Below are 22,866 nucleotides of genomic sequence, written 5' to 3' on the forward strand. Positions count from 1 at the left end.
TTTTAACATGGTTGTGTGCGCGTATCGTAGCAGAGGATATATAGTCTTTGTTTTTTTGTGAACAGACTGGTTTTTAATGTGCATACTTCATCATGAGGTTAACAATGCAAGTTGAAAATATTTTTTTTTTTGCATGACGTGACAGTTATACTTATCCGCATTTTGGCCTAAATGGAATATGTTAGTATGTTATGTTGATCATTGTAACTGTCAAATCTCGACTCTGTAGGCCATACCATGAGGACTGTTAATTGTCCAATGAGATCAAGTGCTTTGACTGTCGTCTATTGGTGAACTTAAATGTGTACTGCAACGAAATGTATTTGGCCATTAAAAGTAATAAATGCGGTGTAAATTTCCATTTTCTAAAGTTTTGTCTGATTTGCATTTTTTCTGTGTTTGCTTTCCATTTTTACATTACATTACTCCATATTTATTTTACATTGGTTTATTTCCCAATGGCATTTTCTTTGTCGACATCCTCACAAAGATTAAGAATTTGGGATAGTGCCTTTTCCGATAAATTATTGTTAATTTTAATTTCTTTAGCAAGCATTGGTACAATAATCTAAACAGAAGTCAATATTTACGTATAAGCAAAATAAACTCATGATAAATTTCCTTTTGGACGAAAGCCTTTTGATCCAACTGGATCCGAATTTTGACGATTTGCAGTGCCATGGTGGCAACCAAAAATAACGATATTTCTCACTATATCATTGATTAAAACTCCCTGATAACTATATAGCCAACGTAGGATTATAGCTAGATGAGAATACCCAGCATCTACTACAGAGTTCCTTATACAGTACAACATCAGGGGCGTCGGAAGTTATTTTTATTGGTCCGGCCAAATATACATAATCATTGCATTAACATGACTTCTTTTCATTAGCTTTGTCTATAGCTCAAGACACGCACTATTCTATTATATCAATCATTCATACTTGTACTAAATATATCATTTAACCATTCATGCTTTATCATTTATATTTGTCACCATTCATAAATATTGTTGGGCAAATTCACATGTGGATTTGTGATTTCCTTCTGCATCGTACTCGGTGTTATTTTTAGTGGAGAATGCTCTGCCTGTTTTTGTTCAATCCGGTGTCCCTCAGGGTTCCATACTGGGGCCGCTTCTTTTTATCCTATTTACTAGTGATTTGCAAAACGCTGTTTCATCTCCCACCTCAATTCATGTATGCAGTTGATACTGTTATTTTTAGGTCCATTTCTTCTGATGAAGATGCCATCAAGCTGCAATCTGAATTGAATAATATTGCCACATGGAGTCATGAGAATGGTATGGTCTTCAATCCTAAGTCAGTTTTTCTTCCAATATCTCTGCGCCAAATCCCATTGCTATTTTCATACAAAGTTAATCATATTGAAATTTCACGCCAGAGTGAGCATAACTACCTTGGCGTTATTATTCAATCAAACCTAATGGCATCTCCATATTCAACCAATTTGTAATACAGCCAACCGAACACTTGGTTTTATTAAACGTTTCACTGGCCGATCTAAACTTTCACTCACTATTAGATTATGCGTCCCCAGTATGGAACCCCTATATGGAGTGTGATATTGCCAGGATTGAAGGCATTCAGAGAGATTTCACTAGGTATTATTTTGGCCAGACTTGTTCTCTTAGGATTGGGGATATTGGATATATTTCCTATGAGGACCGGATGGCTGAATTGGGTTTTGTTTCTCTTTAAAAAAACGTCGGAAAGTCATCGATATGTGATTTTTCTTTAAATTGTTCAACAGCACAATTATTAACATGTTTGACTTCATCCTTAATGTAAGAAAAGAATATCCTACTCTTTGTAATAGAAATCCCCGATGCAACGAACTTGCTCATTCTTTTGTCATAGAATTATTGACTGTTGGAATTGCCTTCCTTTACATTTATTTAAGAAATTTGTTAAGGAATCGTTCATATAACTCTTTTGTTTGACTATACGTTTTGCCGATGAGTGCTTGTGGATCCCAAACATTTATTGTACAGGAACTCCGTTCCTTTTGGTATGCCCGCCTCCCCACTCACCAGCAATCTGTATACTCTTTGTTTCATTGGATTTTCTTTCAATTTTAATGTTTTAATCTTGTATTATATATATACATATATTTTTTATGGAGGAAATAAATATAATAATAATAATAATAATAATAATAATAATAATTATTATTATTATTATTATTATTATTGTTATTATTATTATTAACGTACGTACAAGTAATAGTAGTTAAACATTGCTTTAACAGTAGAACTGATATTTTTTTTAAATGATGTATTTTTACTAGCCGACGTACTACCATACGGCCTGCTCAGTATGTTGCAAAAATACTCAAAAATAATTGACACGTATCGTCTCGAACCAGGGCCGTAGCTTATGCTACGGGTTGTACGCATGTATATTGGGCGGCCTTAGCCATTTCATAGTAATTTTTTTTAATCAAAAAAGTGTAAATCGATCCGTTGAATTCACCTAGCTTAATTCGAAAAACATTTAATAGGTTTACTAAATAATGCATAGCATGTATACATAACACATGTTTTCTTTAATTAGCATGCTGTCATTATTTTATAGCAAAATGCTAGGTTTTTATAGTTTTAATCTTTACTAAAATGCCTGGTTTTAAACAGTTTTAAACAGTGATATTTTTTTTAACTTTTTGCTACTTAACTATTTTAAATTGTTAATATCCTAACGTATTTCTCGTCATTGCCAAGTTGTTTTGTCGTGTGATTTTTAATATAAATTTTTCCTTATTAACCAAGACTGTTGCAAAGGAAAAACAAATTCCTATTTCAAAATAGACAATAAAGTGTTCTTGAATCTAGAATCTTTTTTAGGTACCGGTATTTCACAACATCCGTCAACTTCCGTCAAATATAATATACCTATAGTCATTGTTATTCATATTGCATAATATAAATGCGTTCGTGTTTCTTGCACTTTATTCATTCATTGAGGAATAAGCATCTCATTTCATATAATTATGGAATTGATAACAAATTTGAATAATTTATTTATATATAATTTTTGCTAAACACTTCTTCCATATTATTTTAAAATCTAATTGTGATTTGGTCATTATTTTTCTATATATAGCATTCTTAAACTGTGTGATGACTGTACTCTCGACTAGTTTCACCACTGGGAAGTAGCAGGTTCGAGGGAGGTCCCAGCCGCCCCCCCCCCTCCAAATTTGAATGTGCAAGTTATGTTTGATCGCGTCAGAGAAAGTAGAATTTGGCTTACAAATGATATTGAGTTGTAAATTATTGGTCCGGCCAAAACCGGACCAGCCGGACCGTTTCCGACGCCATTGAACATTGAACACCGCGGATTAGTAGGATTAGGCTACACCCAAAGCTTAGCAAACTTAGGTGTTAACTTGTGCATTTAAGAGCAAAATAATATGATTGGCTGATGAGGCCACATGGCAACACTTTTTTTCATTTTCTGTTATATCCAGGTTTTCATAAATTGAGTACCCGCTAAATGGTAATTTGCTATAGACCTAGATTATCAACAAGAAACTGTCGATCAAAATGCGCCATACTCGCCGCAATTTATAATGCAAGAGCCCGTGTGATATACGCGACAGGCAGGCACTCAGTTGCAGTTGATCAAAGACACTTGCCAATTACGCAACCTGTTACCATCCATCAAGATTTCTCGCCCCATGATTTATCTATCCAGATTTCTCACCCCATGATTTCGCGGCCACGTGGAAATCGGACACCCTAGTCAAACTTTTTTTGATAGGGTGACCATGAACTTTGGTATAATATACCAGTATTATTGGCGAACCAACCCATATCTAACTAATTTCTTCATAATTTCCTCTTGGAAGCATATTCTTTATTGATTAAAAACGTCAAGATGATTGATTAATAGGTCTAGTGAGTCATTATCATAAAACAAATGGAGAAGGTGGGAGATAATAATAAAGAAATTAATTATCATAACCATAGAACTGGGACGATGCTTATATACTGACCGTTTTAAATTGTATTGTTTAGTACCAATCTATTATTACAAGTCAGATTTAATCTACGGAAATGTTCCCAACAAAGTAATTCATGGCGTGACAGTGTACCCTATTTATGAAAATTTTCCAGGAACGTTTCAATCAATTCCTTGATATGTAGTACATTTTTAAATTAATTTATATGCTATTTTTTTATGCTAATTCAAGTCAAATATTCTTAAAAAGCAATTGTTTTAATGGTAAAATTTATTAATCAATATTGCCAAACTTAGTTTTTTTATTCAAACATTGTACGAAGAGTAATAAGCATACGTAATCTAACAGAGGATTATTATTTTTCGGGTTTTTATTTTGTTCTGAAATGACAGCACACTATGGCGCAGCAAAGTCGCGAATCTTGTAATTTACCACCTTGTAATGGATAAACGTGAAATGTTAGACAATTTTGACTTGAATGTACTTTATTTGAAGAGCATCACAACAAAAGGAGGCCTACGACTTTCACGTTACTTAAATTGTTTCTTGTATAGCGCGCGCTTTTTCTTGAGGATCACCCCATAGAATGCATACCTCCGCCCTGTCCCCGAATACAGAATGAGAATGATGAAGAAAGACAAACATTTTACTTTCCATAACTTTAACCTTAAGCCGCGAGCACTCACTGCATAGTAGGCCTACGACGGTCGCACGACGAATCACTCCGCTCCCTGTAAGCGCTAGAAGACGGGGCGCCGTCTGCTTTGTCGGTGGCAGCATTCTGAACGGATCGTCATGAAAATTAATCCGTTGCGTGCGCGTCGTGGCGTTGCGTTCTCTCAATAAATTCGCGTCGGCCGACGACCCTCGGGCGTCGATGAATTCCCGGACCTTTTTACCTTTTCTATAGACCAATATGAAGCGCTCCATTGAGTTTTATGGTGACACAATCATTTGGTTTTGCCTATCTTTTGATTGCTAGTTTTTCAACATTTCCTTGACCTTGACCATTGATATTTTAATCCAGAAATTTAATCACCTCTTCCTTAGACCTATGACGTCTCATCATTCTGTGTTAGTTCAAAGTCAAATGTCCGAGGTTTTAAAGATAGGGGCACGTTTGCCTATGGTTGTGGGACAGGCTTAGTCACAATTATGTGTAAATGTGTTTGTCTAGATCCTCTGTTTCTTTGCTCTATGTCTAGATCCAAACTGGCTTTGTAGGCCTACTTAATATCAAGTCTCAAAAATGAGATTAATTATGACATTATACTCAATGATTTTATAAAAACATCACGAGATAAATTAGTCGATTTAATTATGGCAATATGTTTTAACATCTCCACTTTGAAAGACTGAGATTACATTTGTAATTCTAATAATCAGCAATTCAACATTTCGACCAGGAGATACGATAATTTTGACAAAGTTGGCAATTACTTTATTATGACCGGTTGATGTGTTTTTTTAGAATGTTAATATATTTTAATTCACAGTTGGTAATAGGCTTAAAAGCATTGTAGAAATATTATTATATTAAATGTATAAAAATTCTGAGTTACTAATATTGATTTAAAAAAAAACAATTGAAGGCATAGTTATGGTTGGACGGCATCGATACCAGATATTATTTCAATTGATACATTTCTCTTTTTTTAACTTGTTGTATGTTCCGAGTGTTTACATTTTTGTTACTAATCCAGACTTAATGTAATTTCTGTAGTATCCCAATAGGCCTAGTAAAAGTTTTAAAACACAATGATTTGATTTGATTTGATCCGGCTTTAAACAAACATACACAATGTAAATAAAAAACATAATAATTAGGGAAAAAAATACAATAAAATACATAGTCATTAAATATTAAAACATTAAAAATCGACGAAGTCAACAAGGTAGAAATTACAAATATCAAGCATTTTTATAAAATAATAACATCAATGGACAATAAAAAGTCCATAAAAATTAAATGCTCAAAATAAAGTCACCACAAACAAGATAAGGCCTAGTAAAAGTTTTAAAACACAATGTTTTGATTTGATTTGATTTGATCCGGCTTTAAACAAACATACACAATGTAAATAAAAAAACATAATAATCATAAGAAAAAAAAATACAATAAAATACATGGTCATTAAATAATAAAACATTAAAAATCGACAAAGTCAACAAGGGAAAAATTACAAACATCAAGCATTTTTATAAAATAATAACATCAATTGACAATAAAAAGACCATAAAAATTAAATGCTCAAAATAAAGTCACCACAAACAAGATATGAGTAATGTCAGGGCAACTTTTAATCATTTCTACATATCACGGCAAATAACAAAAGGCCACGATGAAGGTAGTGAACAGAGCGGATTAAGATATGAAAGTTACGTAAATTAACTGTAAACAATAACCAAGCTCAACAAATTGTTTAACTTTAAGATTGCTTAAAGTATAAAATACTGTAAGAACTTCAAATGTGTTAGGTTTCTTATCTCCATGGCAATCGTGGAGGTTAGTCCATGACCTAACTCACTTCCACAGCGGTAGCTCACTTCCGTCATTTTGAAATTTACCGTCCCATTGTTCTAGTTTATGATACCTTTTCTTCAAAGTTGCCGCGAAACTTTTGATATATTTTTCTGCCATGGCAGTAATTACCATATATGATGATAATTATAGCTGCCTTATTTGACGACTATCTATTGCACTTCAGCAAAACTGACCTTACATTCAATATTTAATTACTATGTTTATTAATTTGTTTTCTAAAATGTTCAAGTAGAGAAACTTATGCCATATAGGCCTAATAAGACTTAATTAAAAAGGAAACCTAAGAATTTTTAATGTGCGTTTATGGTATATAGCAACATCATCATAGTTTATATTAATTTAAGTGCAGTACAGTATAATCTTCAGCAAACTGACCTTGCATACCGTACTTGTTTTGTTTATAATATATTTTCTGAACTGTTCAAGAAACTTGGTTTAATTCGACCTACTTAAAACCTAATCCCGGGCTTCGTTGTTTTTACAATGTGCGATTGGTGTAACAACATCACAATAGTTGAGATTAATTGAATTTTATTCTCGATCATAATATTATTACATAAAAGAACATTTATTATCCATGGCACAACACATCTAGGATATTCTATGTTCGTATTTATTAAGTTCCTCTAGTTTTTTTTTTATCTTACTTTGGTTTGCAGTGAACTGTTCCAAAGAATAACAATTGAATTTACAAGTTGGTTTTTTCTTGGCTATCCAAATTGACCTGATATTTTGATGGCCTTCTCAGCTAGTTTGTGCGTTTAGTTTGATTTTTCATTACGTTTTTTAGTAATCAAAAATGATAATAGTCATTCCAAAAAAAATATTATAATTTGTATCTTAAAAGTCTATGAACCTTTGATATTTGATTGACTGCGGTTTTTTTTTCTCTTTCTAATCAATCATGTATATGTAGTGAACAATAATTTTTGAGTTAACCAACTAGTGAAACTGATGAGTTGAACAGAATATACGATGGATTAAAATAATAAGGATATTACCATTTTTTCACAGATACAGCTAATTGGCATCAGCTAATGATAAAATGGTTGTATTTTTCAGAGTTGTATTTTTAAAAAGTATCAATAGAATAATTTATTCAAACATTGTTACTACAAATTTCCAATTCATTTAGATACCACAGAACATTATATTTCGGTAAGATTAAGTAGACTACTACTTTGTGTTGATATTCTCATTAGGGTTTTATCTTTACCTTTCTTCACCATAATAACTGGTACTGGTATGGGCTTGTTTGAGTCATACTCACAGTATTGTACGCTAGCAAATATAATTATGTCATAATTGTTAGGGCTTTAAACAACTAACTACATGATGAAGTAGGCCTAATGTAATCAATTGTTCTATTGTTACTCGTTCTATGGAACATCCTGGATACTATTAGTATTACTAATCGTCGGAGATCGAGCTGTGTAATCAACACGTACACTCCTCATTTGAACATTTCTCCAAAAATCTTGAAAGAGTTTCTTCATTCCTTGGTGGAAACTTGGTAAACGCCACCAATATATCAAAGGATTCAAACCTGCCTGAAGAGTCAACAACACCATTGGAATTCCTTGCGCAATTGTTAAACAATCGACCGCTTGAATTTCGGTTTCGGACGAAAATACGGCTTGAGGAAATGTTATGCAGAGCGGTAACCAACAAAATACAAATGTGGCCGTTAAAATTAATAAAAGATTAACAACTCTCTGGTTCTCTTCTCGTCTCTCATCACTCATAAAACTTGACGAATGAGAGAGAGATTTCAAAATAGAGATATTTAATAGCGTGATGATTATCACTATAAAAAATATTAAAATTGGACTGACGATGAAACCGACGACAGCGAATGAGATAATCACAGGACTTGCCAAAACTAGAATACCAGAGAAAATCCAAATAATAACACTTGCAATTATATTCATCGTTGCAGATGATACTCGTTCGTAATGTAGAGGATGTGTGATAGCCAGGGTACGGTCAAGAGTTGCACCAAGGATGCTCAGAGTTGCAATAATGGAGGTAGTATTGGCACATTGGATAAGAAGCTGGGATGGTTTGTGTGTCGTCCACGCCAGTAAAAATCCAGTTAGAAAATCTGATAACGACAAACTCATCAGAAATATGTAACGTTTGTTGTGAAAATGTTTTATGTACAGCAACGTAAGTAATATGACGAAATTATCAAATATCGAGAAATACGAAAAACAGGATTGAAGTTTTAGGTTGATTTGTTGAAGAATTGATAAATCAGACGCAGGTACTTCAGTTGCGTTCATATAAGTAGACATTGTCGAGTGTCAGCCTGACGTTTTCATTTCAAGTAAAGTCTTCTTGCTGTCTACAGGTCTATTGCGTTTATGGTAAAACTACTTCCTTTAAAAAAATCTGCTGATACGTAAGCATCTACTTATATCTGATTAAGTTCTGCTGGAGTTCTTATCCTAGAGGCGATTTTTGTATCACTGTTGTTTATAAGGATGAACATGAAATTGAAAAAATAATAATAATTACCATCTTCATTTCTGCTACTACAACGACCAATAACCATTCAGTATTACATATTGATAATTAGTTGAAGACAATTAAATAGGCAGCAGACGCCAAAGCAGCGGGTTCAGAATCAACTGTATAATAATACAATACAATACCATACTCTTGAATTGGATAAATGGTATACACGCTACGCGATTATTTTTTAACAGGCCAATATGATTGCTACAAAAAGTGTACATAATATTTAATTTATCTTGTTTGCATACTCAATTTACTTGTCTTGTCTATGTTATAGGTAGCCTGCAGCTTTGAATGGTGGGGGCGGGGCTCGATAATTAAGTGAGGATTAGCTAGCTCGCAAAATAAGGTGATTTTTAACTACTTGAAGGTAATTTTTTTGCTTCGAATTCCAATAGGGGGCAACACTTCCTCGAAACGCCACAGCTTCTGCTGTAGGACGTGAGTGTTCCTAAATAAAAATAAATAAATAAATATATACTAGGCATTTGCACCAACGAAATGTAACTCAGGGATGGATAAAGGGGAGATAAACAAGCTTTAGTCCACTATTAAATAATGGCAACATGCGTGTTTTTTTTTCATGACTGAAATAATTTGCCCCGAAGTTGGCCTATTTAAAACCTTGATTTAAGACCTTTAAAATATTAGTTATCAACCACATCCGCGTCATGATAGAACCATACTCCCATGGTGGGCGGAGGTATAGGTGTTGATTCACATTATCTGGTAGTTTTGGTAGCTTCTAACGAAAAATCCTGAATCCGCTATCAGCAACAATTTAGTAAATATTTTATGACGTCGTAGCAATCTTGAGCATACTGTCATAGGCTCCTAAAGTATTTCTACAATAATTAATGGGTTTCTAGCCTTTGGACGAAATTGTATTTTTATTGACAATGGATGACAGACAATGAAAATTATCTAATTACACATAGTAATATAGCACACAACAATTAAATGCATACATTAGTATCAAAACGTTCATTTTCAAACAAATACAACGATGTATTCTATAAATATTATTAGGTTTCCATTTTTTAGAACGTTTCACCTGGCAATGTTAAGCGTAATATAAACAAATAATGTCAACATTTCTCACCTACAAGGACAAAATGGCGTTTTTGATTGAAAATCCAAACTTTGATAGCAGCAATATAAACTAATTATAAGATATTGATATCACACCTACTTTATTGCAGGTATATTAATATAAATACTTTAAATAATAATTGGTAATGCACAACATAAACACGGTAGCCTGCATTGGTATTTAGTTTAGATTCATGTTAGTTGTTACTTGTTCCACTGCATGCCTCATCATTTCTCCATCATTGTCGCTGATGTGCATTCTGCATCCTGCTTATTAAAAAAATATGAGCAATCTTGAATAACTTTAACAAAATTGTTAAACGACTCTGAATGGCTTTGAAATACATAGAAAAAAGTATAATCGAGCTTTAGTAGCTAGTGTTCACAATTAATTAATTACAGATATACAATACTGAATACAATTGACATAAGTTGAATAAATATAGCTTGATTTTTCACTCCCATAATAAAAGAGAATACGTATAAAATGACGAAATATTCAAAACTACTCTTGTGGATTAGCATCACTCTTAAGGTCATTTTCGTATTCTCTTGAATACAATTGTTTTACAGAAACACACCTACAGTTACAAAAAAAAATAGGATAAAATTGTTAAGAATACTGTATACGGATGTAATTATTATCTTAATTAATGTTCTTGTTTGCATACGCTTAGGGCTTAAGTATCTAATATCGCCAATGTCATCATGTGTTGCGAGTGGCTTCTCTTATGCTGTATGCCGATCTAAGTTGACACTCTATCCAACCAAATCAAATAATAATTTATCCGAATGACTGACGATAGACAAGGCCGTAGGCTGTCTCTTATACACATCTAGATGTGTATAACCAATCACTATTAACACGTCTACCAAACGCCTCCACAATTGAACCCTCATAAAGCCAAATTTCATTCTTTCGTAAATTTAACAGAAAAATCTAGTACTTTTATAGTAGAATTATCTTTTATATTCCAAGCTCATTCTGCATTGGTGGTGCCAGAACTTACTCGACGGGGTCCAAAATATGGGAAAAAATACATATTTTTTTCTCCCTGACAAATTGTGTTTTTCTCCCCGACACGGGATGGAGTGGAAGCTCATTCTGCACTGGTGGTGCCAGAACTTACTCGACGGGGTCTGATCTCTGGGAAGTGATCCGGGGGGCAAAGCCCCGGGAAAACTATGCAAATTTAGAGGTTTCAACGGCTTAGTTAATAAATTTTGTCTACTACCGGTAATATGTAAAAAAATTACATATAATTTTTTTTCTCCCTGACGAATTGTGTTTTTCTCCCCGACGGGATGGAGTGGGGCAGCCTGGTCCACTGGCACCACCCCTGCTATTACGATAGTTTCGTAAGTTCTTGCAGGTAAGAGATATGGTTAGGTTATTTCCGTAATGATGACGTATTTAGGACAAACTTGTTTTTAGCAACAAAAAACCTTTAATTGCGTTCCGCCTGAAAAGATGACCTCAAAATGTAAAAACACTATTGTTCAATGTTCAAGCAATGGAGTATGGGGCCTCAATACTAAATTACATACGGCCTTACAGTTTAGAGAATAAAAAAATTTCTAATAGCTTCTGACCTTTGTAAATTGTTATAAGAATTAAGTAATATATCTGTAACGAACAACTAAAGAACAAGCACCTTGCTCATCATAAAATCACTTATTATCGTTGATTAGTAGTAATGGTTGCGTCCCTGAGTATACTGTAAGCTGATGGTTATGTGCTAAACCATGTCCTTTAACTAATTGCTATGAAAAGGCGTGCTCGAAAATTGAAAATCGTTTCCAATTTTAATTTTTAATTTTCTAATTCCACAATTTTAGAATTTGAAATTTTCATTTTAATTTGAAATTTTCATTTTAGTTTTCGATTTTCTGATTGTTCAATTTTCTAATTTAGTTTATTTTCTCATTTTTGCAATTGTGTGAATTTCCGACTTTTCAAATTCTTATTTTTAATTATGTATATTCAATTGATAGTTTTCACTTTTCGATTTTCGATATTCAATTCTTCTTTTTTTTTTTTTTTTGCTTTTGCACTTATTGTTTGCATTTAAATTTTTGCGTTTCGTTTTTTGCTATTGCTTTGGCTTTTTGCTTTTCCGATTTTGTATTTGATTTTCCATGTTTAATGATAATAGAAAATAATATTCATACCGCGCCATTCAAATAAGAAAAATAAAGGCACAACATTCAAAAAGAAAAAAATATAAATTAAGACACAAAGTGAGCAATAATTCAAGTAAAAAGCTTTAGTAAATAAGAAAGTGATGAGATTATTTTTGATAGCGCGGGCTTCTTTTTGATATAGTACAGTACATACACTGTACACGAATTTTAAAACAAAATACAAAATAAATTAAAAACCCGCTTGGTTATAGTTTAAGTGATCTAATACCAGTTAATACCCTCCATGATACAGACTGATGTTACAGTGGCCCTATTTAGTGTTTTAGTAGACCTCCTCTTTAATTTGCAAAAGTAGCCTCGAACAGAAGCCCATCCCCAGTCTAAAAAAATGGCTTCTTTTCAAAGTTTTACGGTATAGAAGTAAACTAAACAAATTATAGGCCTATTATGTAAAAGCACATTTAACAATTAGAAAATTGAATCGGTACCGGTATTATTTTTTGAGTGCCCGGCCCTTGACAGGTACCCTAGGAGGCCCGTTGCCACTCGACCGGGAGCAAAAGCCGTGTGGCAACGGGCCAGGTGGCAAAAAGCCGGTTGGAAAAAGCTTGGGTGGCATCGTGCCCCACAGGTGGCAACGGGCTGGAACCCCTTTACTGTATATCTACCATGTTGACCTCGCTCACCTCGCATTACTGTAAATCCTCAAATAAGCGCCGCCCTCGATTAAGCGCTGTACCAAACGTGATTTTTTTTTTTCGCTAAGTGCCGCGGCGTTCTTCAAGAGTAACTACCGTACCCTGTGTGTAAAGAAACACTTTTGAGAAAACATGGTTTTAAATACAATGTATACAGTGTTCAAATGAATAAATAACACAATGAACACAAACACATCTTTATAAATGTTTATTTACGATGATGTAGGGCTTAAGATAGGCCTACCGAACTACGGGAATAGGCTACACGAGATAGGTAAAATGGGAACGGGCATAGAAAGCGCCACGCCAATTATTTAGTAAATGTCGCTCTCGAATAAGCGCCGCGCTGAAGCCTAGCTCCATGAAGTTTATAAGCGCCCCGGCGTTTATTCGAGAATTTCGGGTAGGTCTATATGATTATCAGATGAGGTAAAGGTGTAGAACCCATATACTAGTTCTATATAGTGTTAGAGAATTGATGGTTTGAATTACTTTCATCATTGGCATGGAGCCTAGTTTTGACTATTTTAATGAAATGAAATTATATTAATGTTTCAGGTTTGAAGCCAGTGCGACATGTCACACTTGAAATAGACCTATGTCACACGTCTTTCTAACCTTGCTTTTCCCATTCTATCGTAATTCAAAAACTCAAGAAATATTACCTTCACTAATTTAACCAATAGTCAATACTTCATTAAAACCACTAATCAAACTTCTTTCTGATGGCCAATTTGGAGATACAGCATCCTTCAATAGGTTAGAACAAATTGCCTTAGTAATTCTTTTCTAAAACCTTCTATTTATAATTTGGTGAAAATGGGTTAAAGTTGTTACTTAAAGCTGCGGGTGATTTCCATAATGAGTGTAAAATAAGCTATGGAAAATCGAATGTTTTAATCACAGGAAAGCGTATTAAATAGATTTGTGTAAAAATAGCGCGGCCTAATAATTAAACACATAATGCTTATACTTTCGCTCACCCGCCAACAAACGTTGCATTGGTGAGGTTATTAAAAAGCTAATTGAGTGAGAGCTTATATTAGGTCAATCGTTAAAAGGGTTTTTATATGAATTTACTCTGCATGTAGGCCTACCTTTTGGTTCTGTAATGACAGGACGCCCTTAAAAGACTCGGAAAGTACGTATAGCCGTGTTAGTCTGCTATAAGACAGTATAAGAAATGACAACAGCACTTTTAAGACTAACTTAAATAACATAGCTCTAGGTTTTGTTCACACAGTGCACTTTACCAGGAGACTGCACTTTCCCGCGATCTAAGTTGACACTCTATCCAACCAAATCAAATAATAATTTATCCGAATGACTGACGATAGACAAGGCCGTAGGAAGCGGTCCGGCTGGTCCGGTTTTGGTCGGACCAATAATTCACCAATCAATATTGTTTGTATGCGCGCCAAAATTGTCCTTTTAAGGCAACATAGATTTTTTTTAACAGAATTACAGTATTGCGCTGACTGAGCACACACAACTACACACTCACACCCAAACAAACACACGAAAATGATATTTTAAAAGTAATTGACTACCAAGCAAGTGAATAAAGAATTTCCAACATCACGGTACTTTCTTAAGAATAATTATACGTCCTTCATAGAGATTTCAGAAACTTGCATTAATTTACACAGACCAGACCTGTCTTTTTCAAAAGATAATGTACTGCTCAATACTTCATGAATCAAAAACGAATATTATTATATTCCAATATGTTATAAACATACATAGATATTATTAAGACTAGTCACCAGTTGAAAAATCACTTGCAGGTGTATTTGTATACGTATTTCTTTTCAAAATAAATTGTAAAATTGATACTTTACTCCTATATAATTAGATAATTAGTACTCAGCAAATTTAGAGTTTACATTTATTTCCTATCAAACAGCAAATGAACTCATCCCTTGACAAAGCTAAAAAGTGAACAAAAAATCAACAATATTCCAATTCATGTTATAAACAGATAGATATTATTAAGACCAGCCACCAATTGAAATCTCCTTGCAGGCGTATTTCTAACGTATTTCTCTTCATATCAGAGTAAATTTTAATGTGGATAATTTTTCAATGAAAAATAAATGCTGTCTCTTATACACATCTTAGCTTGATTCTTATTTTTTAGATTTAGTACGCCAGCTTTTAATCAAAATTGGAATGATAAAATTGTTCACACTAATTAAAATACGCAAAATAATTCGTTAATATTTTGATACTTTTAGACTTAAGTACAATCTATATGGCTTATTAACTCAGCACGTCTTCTGTTGTTTTATATTTTGTTTTAAATTTTCCGCAAGTTAAAACATAACAATGCTTTTTTCCTATTGTTTTTGGAGTGGCAGATCCAGGGGGGGGGGGGCAAGCGACCACCCCCACCCCTAACTTTTTTTTTAAATTAAAAAAAAAGAAAATTATATTTAGACTTAAGTCTGAGTGTGCCATTTCCGGCCATCAACAGGTGCCATAATCATTTTATGAGCACAAGCAAGTCGTACTATTAAAACAATGACAGCGCTAGAAATTCCCCGACGAGGAGTCAGACACCTCCCCCTCCTCTCTCCGACAAAAAGGGCCCATATTTACCTCTGCCCTACCATGAGGTAAACACATTTTAAAATCATAGATTATTACTCGAGCAATTTTTATATTGAAGATTCCGTTAACTTACAATGGTTAAACTTTGTGACTAGATAAGTGCAATACAGATGTACAGCAGGGTTTGGTGTGAAAGTTAAATCCAAGCCTTTAAATTAGAAAATAAATTAACGATATAAATTGTTGAATACAATCAAAATCAATCGCTGAGGATTATCTTTGATTAAAATAATTACCAGATATCATGTAACTGAAGTAATGAATTACTGTAATAATATACACTTTTATTTAATGAATGAGCAAAGAGTCCAGGCATTATAATATTTATGTTACGAACTAATGTATTTTTTCCTGCTATGTATCTTAAAATAATATTTGATTTTATTATATTAAAAAAGGTTTTTAGTATTCCATATTGTGGGGTAAAATGAGGATTGATAGGTCTAAAGCCCTGGTTCTCAAACTTGTTCAGACTTAGGCGTTTTGCCACTAAATTTTAAAAGTTTCAATGCAAGTTAATGTTATGTGCTACTCACTTACCTATTATGAAACTGTTGCTCCCCCTGTTCAAAAATTCTGGATCCGTCTTGCAGTGGCGTATCTACCCTTGTTGGGGCTTCTTTAACCCACTTAAAATGTCGTGGTCCTGCAGAAACGTTAGTTTGGGGATACCTGGCATGAAAGTCAAGGAAATTTTAAGGATATGTCCCCATTAGATGCCCGGAAAAATCTCACTTTAATAAAATGCTTTCCATTGTGTCGAAAATTGAGTAATGTCAAATAAAGTCATCAATATATCAATTTCTGTGTTTTGGATCGCGGTCCGTATTAACAACCAGGGGTCTACATTGGCAAACGTTGACAATTCATGATTTTTAAAGGCTGAAATCATTTCAGTTATTTTAAATCAACATACAGCACAACAATCATATTAGATACAATGTTAATACGTACTCAAACCAGCATATTAAACAAGAGTAATCTAATTCCAATGTTTTTCTAAGCCTCTTTTGTAATTAATTACACATCACATGCCCAGGTACTGACATTTAATACATTTATATTGCTCTAAACAACTTATTCTACCGTTCCAAATGTGACACATTTTCAACACGTACGCCCCGAAATCTTGGAACATTTCTCCAAATCGCTTCCACAAGTTTGTTCATTCTTTCGTGGAAACTTGGTAAGCGCCACCAATATATCAAAGGATTTAAACCTGCTTGAAGAGTCAGCAGCACCATTGGAATTCCTTGTGCAATTGTTAAACAGTCCACCGCTTGAATCTCTCTTTCGGACGAAAATACCCCTTGAGGAAATGTGATGCAGAGCGGTAACCAGCAAACTACAAATATGGCCGTTAAGATCAAGAGAAGATTGACAACTCTCTTGTTCTCTTCTCGCCTCTCATCGCTCATAAAACTTGACGATTGGGAGAGAGATTTCAGGATAGATACATTTAAAAGCGTTATGACTATAGCTATGGAAAATATCAAAACTGGGCTGACGATGAAACCGATGATAGCGAATGAGATAAATACAGGACTCGCCAAAACTAGAATACCAGAGAAAACCCAAATAATGAAACTTACAATTATATTCAACGTTGCAGATGATACTTGTTCATAATGTAGAGGGCGTGTGATAGCCAGGGTACGGTCAAGAGTTGCACCAAGGATGCTAAGAGTTGCAATAATGGAGGTGGTATTGGCGCATTGGATGAGAAGCTGGGATGGTTTGTGTGTTGTCCACGCCAGTAAAAATCCAGTTATAAAATCGGATAACGTCAAACTCATCAGAAATACAAAGTGTTTGCTATGGAAATGTTTGATACACGCCAACGTAAGTAATATGATGAAATTATCAAATATTGAAAAATACGCAAAACATGCTTGAAGTTTTAGGTTGATCTGTTGTAGTACTGATAAGCCGGGATCAAAGGCTTTTTCGGTTGCATTGATCAAAGACATTGTTGTATACCAGTTTGTAGTCTAAAATAACGTCTGATCTCTACAGCGTGTACTCCCTTTGAATGAATAACAGCAAACATATAGATGCAATATAAGTACGTAATCAAACCAACATATTAAACAACAGTAATATGATTCCAGTGTTTTTCTAAACCTCTTTTGTAACTAATTAAACACCAGATTCTTGGGTACTGTAAATGCATTGTCATAATCTAAAGATTGGGTATAAAATTACTGCACTGGTTTATAGAGGTACAACCAATAATGACATAGTGACTGACAGCCGCAATCATCGCTGTCTGTTACAACACCCTGTGAATGTATGGGGTGCCATACGCAGCAAAATTCCATGTTAAAGTCGAATGGCACTTCAGAAATACAGTACAGTATACCAATATTCTCTCAATTTATATCCTACCGCGTTGTTTGTTTTAAGTTAACTTTATTTATTTATTTATTTTTTTTTTTAAGCGTACAGGTTTGGAATATTTTAAAATCCTTAAGTTAATTTTTTTTTTTTTCAATGAAAAATAAATGCGATTGGTAATATCGACCTTGGTACAATGTAAACCTGTAATCATATGACTACTTATACAAACTTTTACTATATTATAGGCCTAGACCAGGACCAGGCCTCCTTCTATTAGAGGCCTAGTCCAAGACCTTGTTGCAAATCCCAGCCCACAGAAGCCTAGCCTAATGCATAGGGCTCGTGATCGCGGTACCCTGACCATTAACAATTAGCAGACGCACTGGGAAGCGTTGTTCACGGCATTGGACTGCAGCGAAAAATGATTCCCCATCATTAATGGAACAGGCCCACGTCACGCTTGGCTGACTAGTTTTGATTTACATTTCGCATATCTTGTGTTGTTGTAAAATGTATTTCAAACCAGTCATGCTTGGCTGGTTTTGATTTACGTTTCGGAACATAATTTGGAGAGGGCGTTTGATGAAGTCCTACGTTTTGAATTTGAATTACATTTTAAAGAAATTAGAACTACATTTTGGAAAATTTAAATTACGTTTTGAAAAATTAGAACTTCATTTTGGAAACTAGATCTACATTTTGAGAAATTTAAGCCTACGTTTTGATAAATTATACATTGAATTTTGCAATTAAATTTTGATTTTAACATGGACTTTTGCTGCGTATAGCACCCCATATGAATGAACTGTCGCGACGGTTACGACGCGTCGTACAGCTAGCAGCTCAACATTTCTCACTTCCTGTCTGGTTTCTTCATTAAAATAACCTGGCGAGATTCGAGGACAATTTTCACCGTTAAGATTTTACATGCCTATTATTGTGTTTGAAAAAATGTTGTTGTATAGGCAAGATATACAGACAGCATACGTTTCCGTTTACGTTTCTTATGAAAAGTTGACTTGGAGTCAAGTTTTCATAAGAATCGTTTGCAACGCAACGTATGCGTTCCTGATGATGACATAATTAATGTCGAAATATTGAATCCCAACACGATGGCGTGTATTTCAATACTTGGAGTATGTATTATACTTTCTTATCTGAGAATAATCAGTGGACCTTTCGGTATGCGAGTTCATTCAACAAAAAGTCACTAAATCGCGGTTTCCTGTCAAATAGTGGAAAATCGACGTATCACATGAAAATTTAATACGTCGGTTTCCTGTCCAAAACTGTTTTGCGACAATTTTTGTTTACGTTACGTCGATTTCACAACGCACCAGTCGCAATCGGTTTCCTGTCGAATCGCATTTTCTTACGATAAAACGACGTAATCGTAAGTAAATCTGCCTTCTTACGTCGATAGGAAACCAGGCTTTAGCTTGTGCTAGGACTAAAATCTTCACGTCGGCGATTTTTGTCGTCGGCGTTGGGCGGCTGCACGCCGCCGTTTACGTCGGCATTGCCGAATGCCGGCGTTAATTTTGAGGGCTGACTTTACGTAAATAAATAAAAAATATTCAATATATTTAATTGCATATAGGCTACAACATATATTTTGGCTTAATCAACCCATATATTGTTGTTTCTAAACAGACGACCTAACGTTTCAACTAAAATAATTTAATTGTTTTATATTTGACTTCTAATGTTAATTTATTAAGTTCACAAGCGATTCTATTAACTTGCTTTTACAACAGTATTTTTTAGAACTTTCGACAAATTGACATAACGTTAACTTCCATTGTCTTTTTAATAGCAAATAAGTTTTTCTGACTCGTTGATTTTTATGTTTCTCGATAACCTATTGACAGTGGCGCCTAGAGGCCAGGGAAACCGGGGCAAGTGCCCCGGGGCCCGGGATAAAAATAATAAAATAAAATAAATTATTAAACCTAGGGCCTATACATATAACATCCAGTATCATTCATGTGTTTTTCCCACGAGAACTGTAAATAAAGCTGACGGTTTATCGATGAAAGCTGGTAATTAATCGCTTCTAATTCTTTTTCATGAATATTTTCATAACTTTCTACAACTCTAGAGTTAATGTTTACAGTGTATCAAATAGTAAATTCTTTACGTTATTAATTAATAATTATAAAATGCTTGAAACCGTCAAGATACATACAAGTTAGAAAAATACGAATAGACCTGATAGAGATTCGATTGTCAAATAAATACTGAATTAATATATTAAACCAGTGGTGAATTTAAGGGGAGGCCCAGCCCCAACCCCCCTACATTTTTCAAAATTTAACAAAAATTGAAAAAAAAAAGATAATTCTACTCAAATTTAAGTCTAAATTAAGAGCCAATAATCATACATTTTCTTACCACAGCCCATCTGTGAAAGTCCTTCTCTGGGCCCCCTCTATTTCAAATTCCTAGATCCGCAACTGTAAACTTTGATACCTATGTTATGAATTTTTTCAGCACGCTTGAATAAAAGAGGATAGGCCTAGCTTTTAATTTTCATGTTTCTATATTTATTTTTCATGACCTGGTGAAATTAGGAACACTATAATCGATTACGTTAATCCTCTAATCCATTGAAAGGCCGTAGCTTCCGGGGCGGGGGCACCAGGGATCTGGCCCTTGATCCCGCTGGGGCCATAGTCGACCCCAGACCCCTAACCAATAGGCCATGGCAGCGAGGATACCCCGTGGCCTCTCTCGGCGGCCCTGTCTATTGACCAATAAGTTCAACATCGTTTATCTTAAGACTCCAGAATCCAAGCAATTGCAATATTTTAGTGTGAACTGACTTAAAAGTTAATACATTTTTATTGTTCTTAACGACCTGTTCTACTGTCCCAGAGGTGGCACATTTTCGACACTAATCGTCGGATACCGGGGTGTGTCGTCAACACGTACACCCCGAAATCGCGGAACATTTCTCCAAATCGATTCCGCAAGTTTTTTCATTCCTTGGTGGAAACTTGGTAAGCGCCACCAATATATCAAAGGATTTAAACCTGCTTGAAGAGTCAGCAGCACCATTGGAATTCCTTGTGCAATTGTTAAACAGTCCACCGCTTGAATCTCCCTTTCGGACGAAAATACCGCTTGAGGAAATGTGATACAGAGCGGTAACCAGCAAACTACAAATATGGCCGTTAAGATCAAGAGAAGATTAACAACTCTCTTATTCTCTTCTCGCCTCTCATCGCTCATAAAACTTGACGATTGGGAGAGAGATTTCAAAATAGAAACATTTAAAAGCGTTATGACTATAGCTATGGAAAATATCAAAACTGGGCTGACGATGAAACCGATGATAGCGAATGGAATAATCACAGGACTTGCCAAAACTAGAAGACCAGAGAAAACCCAAATGATAACACTTACAATTATATTCAACGTTGCAGATGATACTTGTTCATAATGTAGAGGGCGTGTGATAGCCAGGGTACGGTCAAGAGTTGCACCAAGGATGCTAAGAGTTGCAATAATGGAGGTAGTATTGGCGCATTGGATAAGAAGCTGAGATGGTTTGTGTGTCGTCCACGCCAGTAAAAATCCAGTTATAAAGTCGGATAACGACAAACTCATCAGAAATACATATCGTTTGCTATGGAAATGCTTGATACACACTAACGTAAGTAATATGATGAAATTATCAAATATTGAAAAATACGCAAAACATGCTTGAAGTTTTAGGTTGATCTGTTGTAGTACTGATAAGTCGGAATCAAATACTGTATCGGTCGCATTGATCAAAACAGACATTGTTGTAGCTGTTTTATTAAAAAACGTCTGATCTACCGCGGCTACTCCTTTGGAATGAAATCATAAGCTTACACGTAAGCGTCTACTTTATATTCTGATTAAATTTCCCTGAAGTCTTCCCCCTGAAGCGCTTCGTATATCACTGCTGTTTATATTATGAACGACCATGAAATTGAAAAAATAATTACGTTAGTTTTTCTAGTGTTAACGCCTATCTTGAGGCATAGTGGCCGTAATGATCACTGAGCCTAAATTAGACTTCAGCAAAACACATTAACTCCTTTACTTTCCAATTGAAATATCTCAAATGGAAATGGAAAAGGATTTCACGTGGTTGAAGTGATGGGTGCGCGCGAAACTACTTCATTACACAGTCGGTGTTCATAGGTAATTGTAACGAAATAGTTGTTGACCTTCCATAAAATACTTAAGCGTCAGATAATACATGCCAATGCCAATAATGAACAATTGTATGTCGGTAAGTAGGTCCAGTACAACACAAAAACTATACTCGTCTATTAGTTACTGTATAATGAATTGTGAATCTGAAGTCAGTCCCGATAGCTTAATATGAAGCCTCCTGGAAGTGTCTCGACAATGAATGAATGAATCAACCGATCGTTTGCGTTACCATCAATGTACCAGATACTACTGCTGTAAGCATGACCTAGTGTGTTTTTATATGCAGGTACTCACAAAAATACACAAAAATCAGAAATATTAATAATTATGATGATGAAGATGATGATGATGTTTCACCTTTGCACAAGGGCGTAACGATAGGGCTGGGGCCCTGTGGCTTTCTGAGACTGGGGGCCCTTTTTGGATCCCGGTCGCCAATTCTATTTTGGATGTGCTAGTTTTTTGCTAATGTTTGTCATTGTATTGTAATTGTTTTTAACGACGAATTACATGATATATCAGTAGCGGTTCCAGGAACTTGAAATAGGGTGGTGGGGGAGGAAGAGAGGAACTTTCACAGATGGATGGTCTATACCACCACAGCCCCACCATAGTTAGGGCTGAGGTTTGAAAATTTATGATTATGGCGCCGGAGAATGGCACTCACAGACTTTCAGAAAGAATTTCAATATAGCTTTCTTTTTATAACATTTTTTTCTTAGGTTTTGACAAATT

The 22,866-nt window shown here is 34.7% G+C and overlaps 3 protein-coding genes across 3 annotated transcripts; all 3 read right to left on the reverse strand.

Annotated features, from left to right (window-relative positions):
• Window positions 1-7,299: 7,299 nt before the first annotated feature.
• LOC117125163 (5-hydroxytryptamine receptor 2A-like) lies at window positions 7,300-14,424 on the reverse strand. The gene is made up of 2 exons (XM_033271568.1): window positions 14,085-14,424; window positions 7,300-10,411 (listed from the first exon to the last, which is right to left on the reverse strand). Exon 2 carries the CDS (start codon window positions 8,827-8,829, stop codon window positions 7,912-7,914), a length of 918 nt encoding a protein of 305 aa, XP_033127459.1. The 5' UTR covers window positions 8,830-10,411; window positions 14,085-14,424; the 3' UTR covers window positions 7,300-7,911.
• Window positions 14,425-16,210: 1,786 nt separating this feature from the next.
• LOC117125046 (sphingosine 1-phosphate receptor 1-like) lies at window positions 16,211-21,433 on the reverse strand. The gene is made up of 2 exons (XM_033271408.1): window positions 21,349-21,433; window positions 16,211-17,626 (listed from the first exon to the last, which is right to left on the reverse strand). Exon 2 carries the CDS (start codon window positions 17,568-17,570, stop codon window positions 16,683-16,685), a length of 888 nt encoding a protein of 295 aa, XP_033127299.1. The 5' UTR covers window positions 17,571-17,626; window positions 21,349-21,433; the 3' UTR covers window positions 16,211-16,682.
• Window positions 20,319-21,729, reverse strand: LOC117125142 (sphingosine 1-phosphate receptor 1-like). Its single transcript, XM_033271543.1, has one exon. The coding sequence runs from the start codon at window positions 21,727-21,729 to the stop codon at window positions 20,806-20,808; it is 924 nt and encodes a 307-aa protein (XP_033127434.1). The 3' UTR covers window positions 20,319-20,805.
• Window positions 21,730-22,866: the final 1,137 nt, after the last annotated feature.

The sequence above is a fragment of the Anneissia japonica genome, unplaced genomic scaffold (genome assembly GCF_011630105.1).
Source record: "Anneissia japonica isolate Jap-2015-1 unplaced genomic scaffold, ASM1163010v1 scaffold9_len2422644_cov172, whole genome shotgun sequence".
Taxonomy (NCBI): domain Eukaryota; kingdom Metazoa; phylum Echinodermata; class Crinoidea; order Comatulida; family Comatulidae; genus Anneissia; species Anneissia japonica.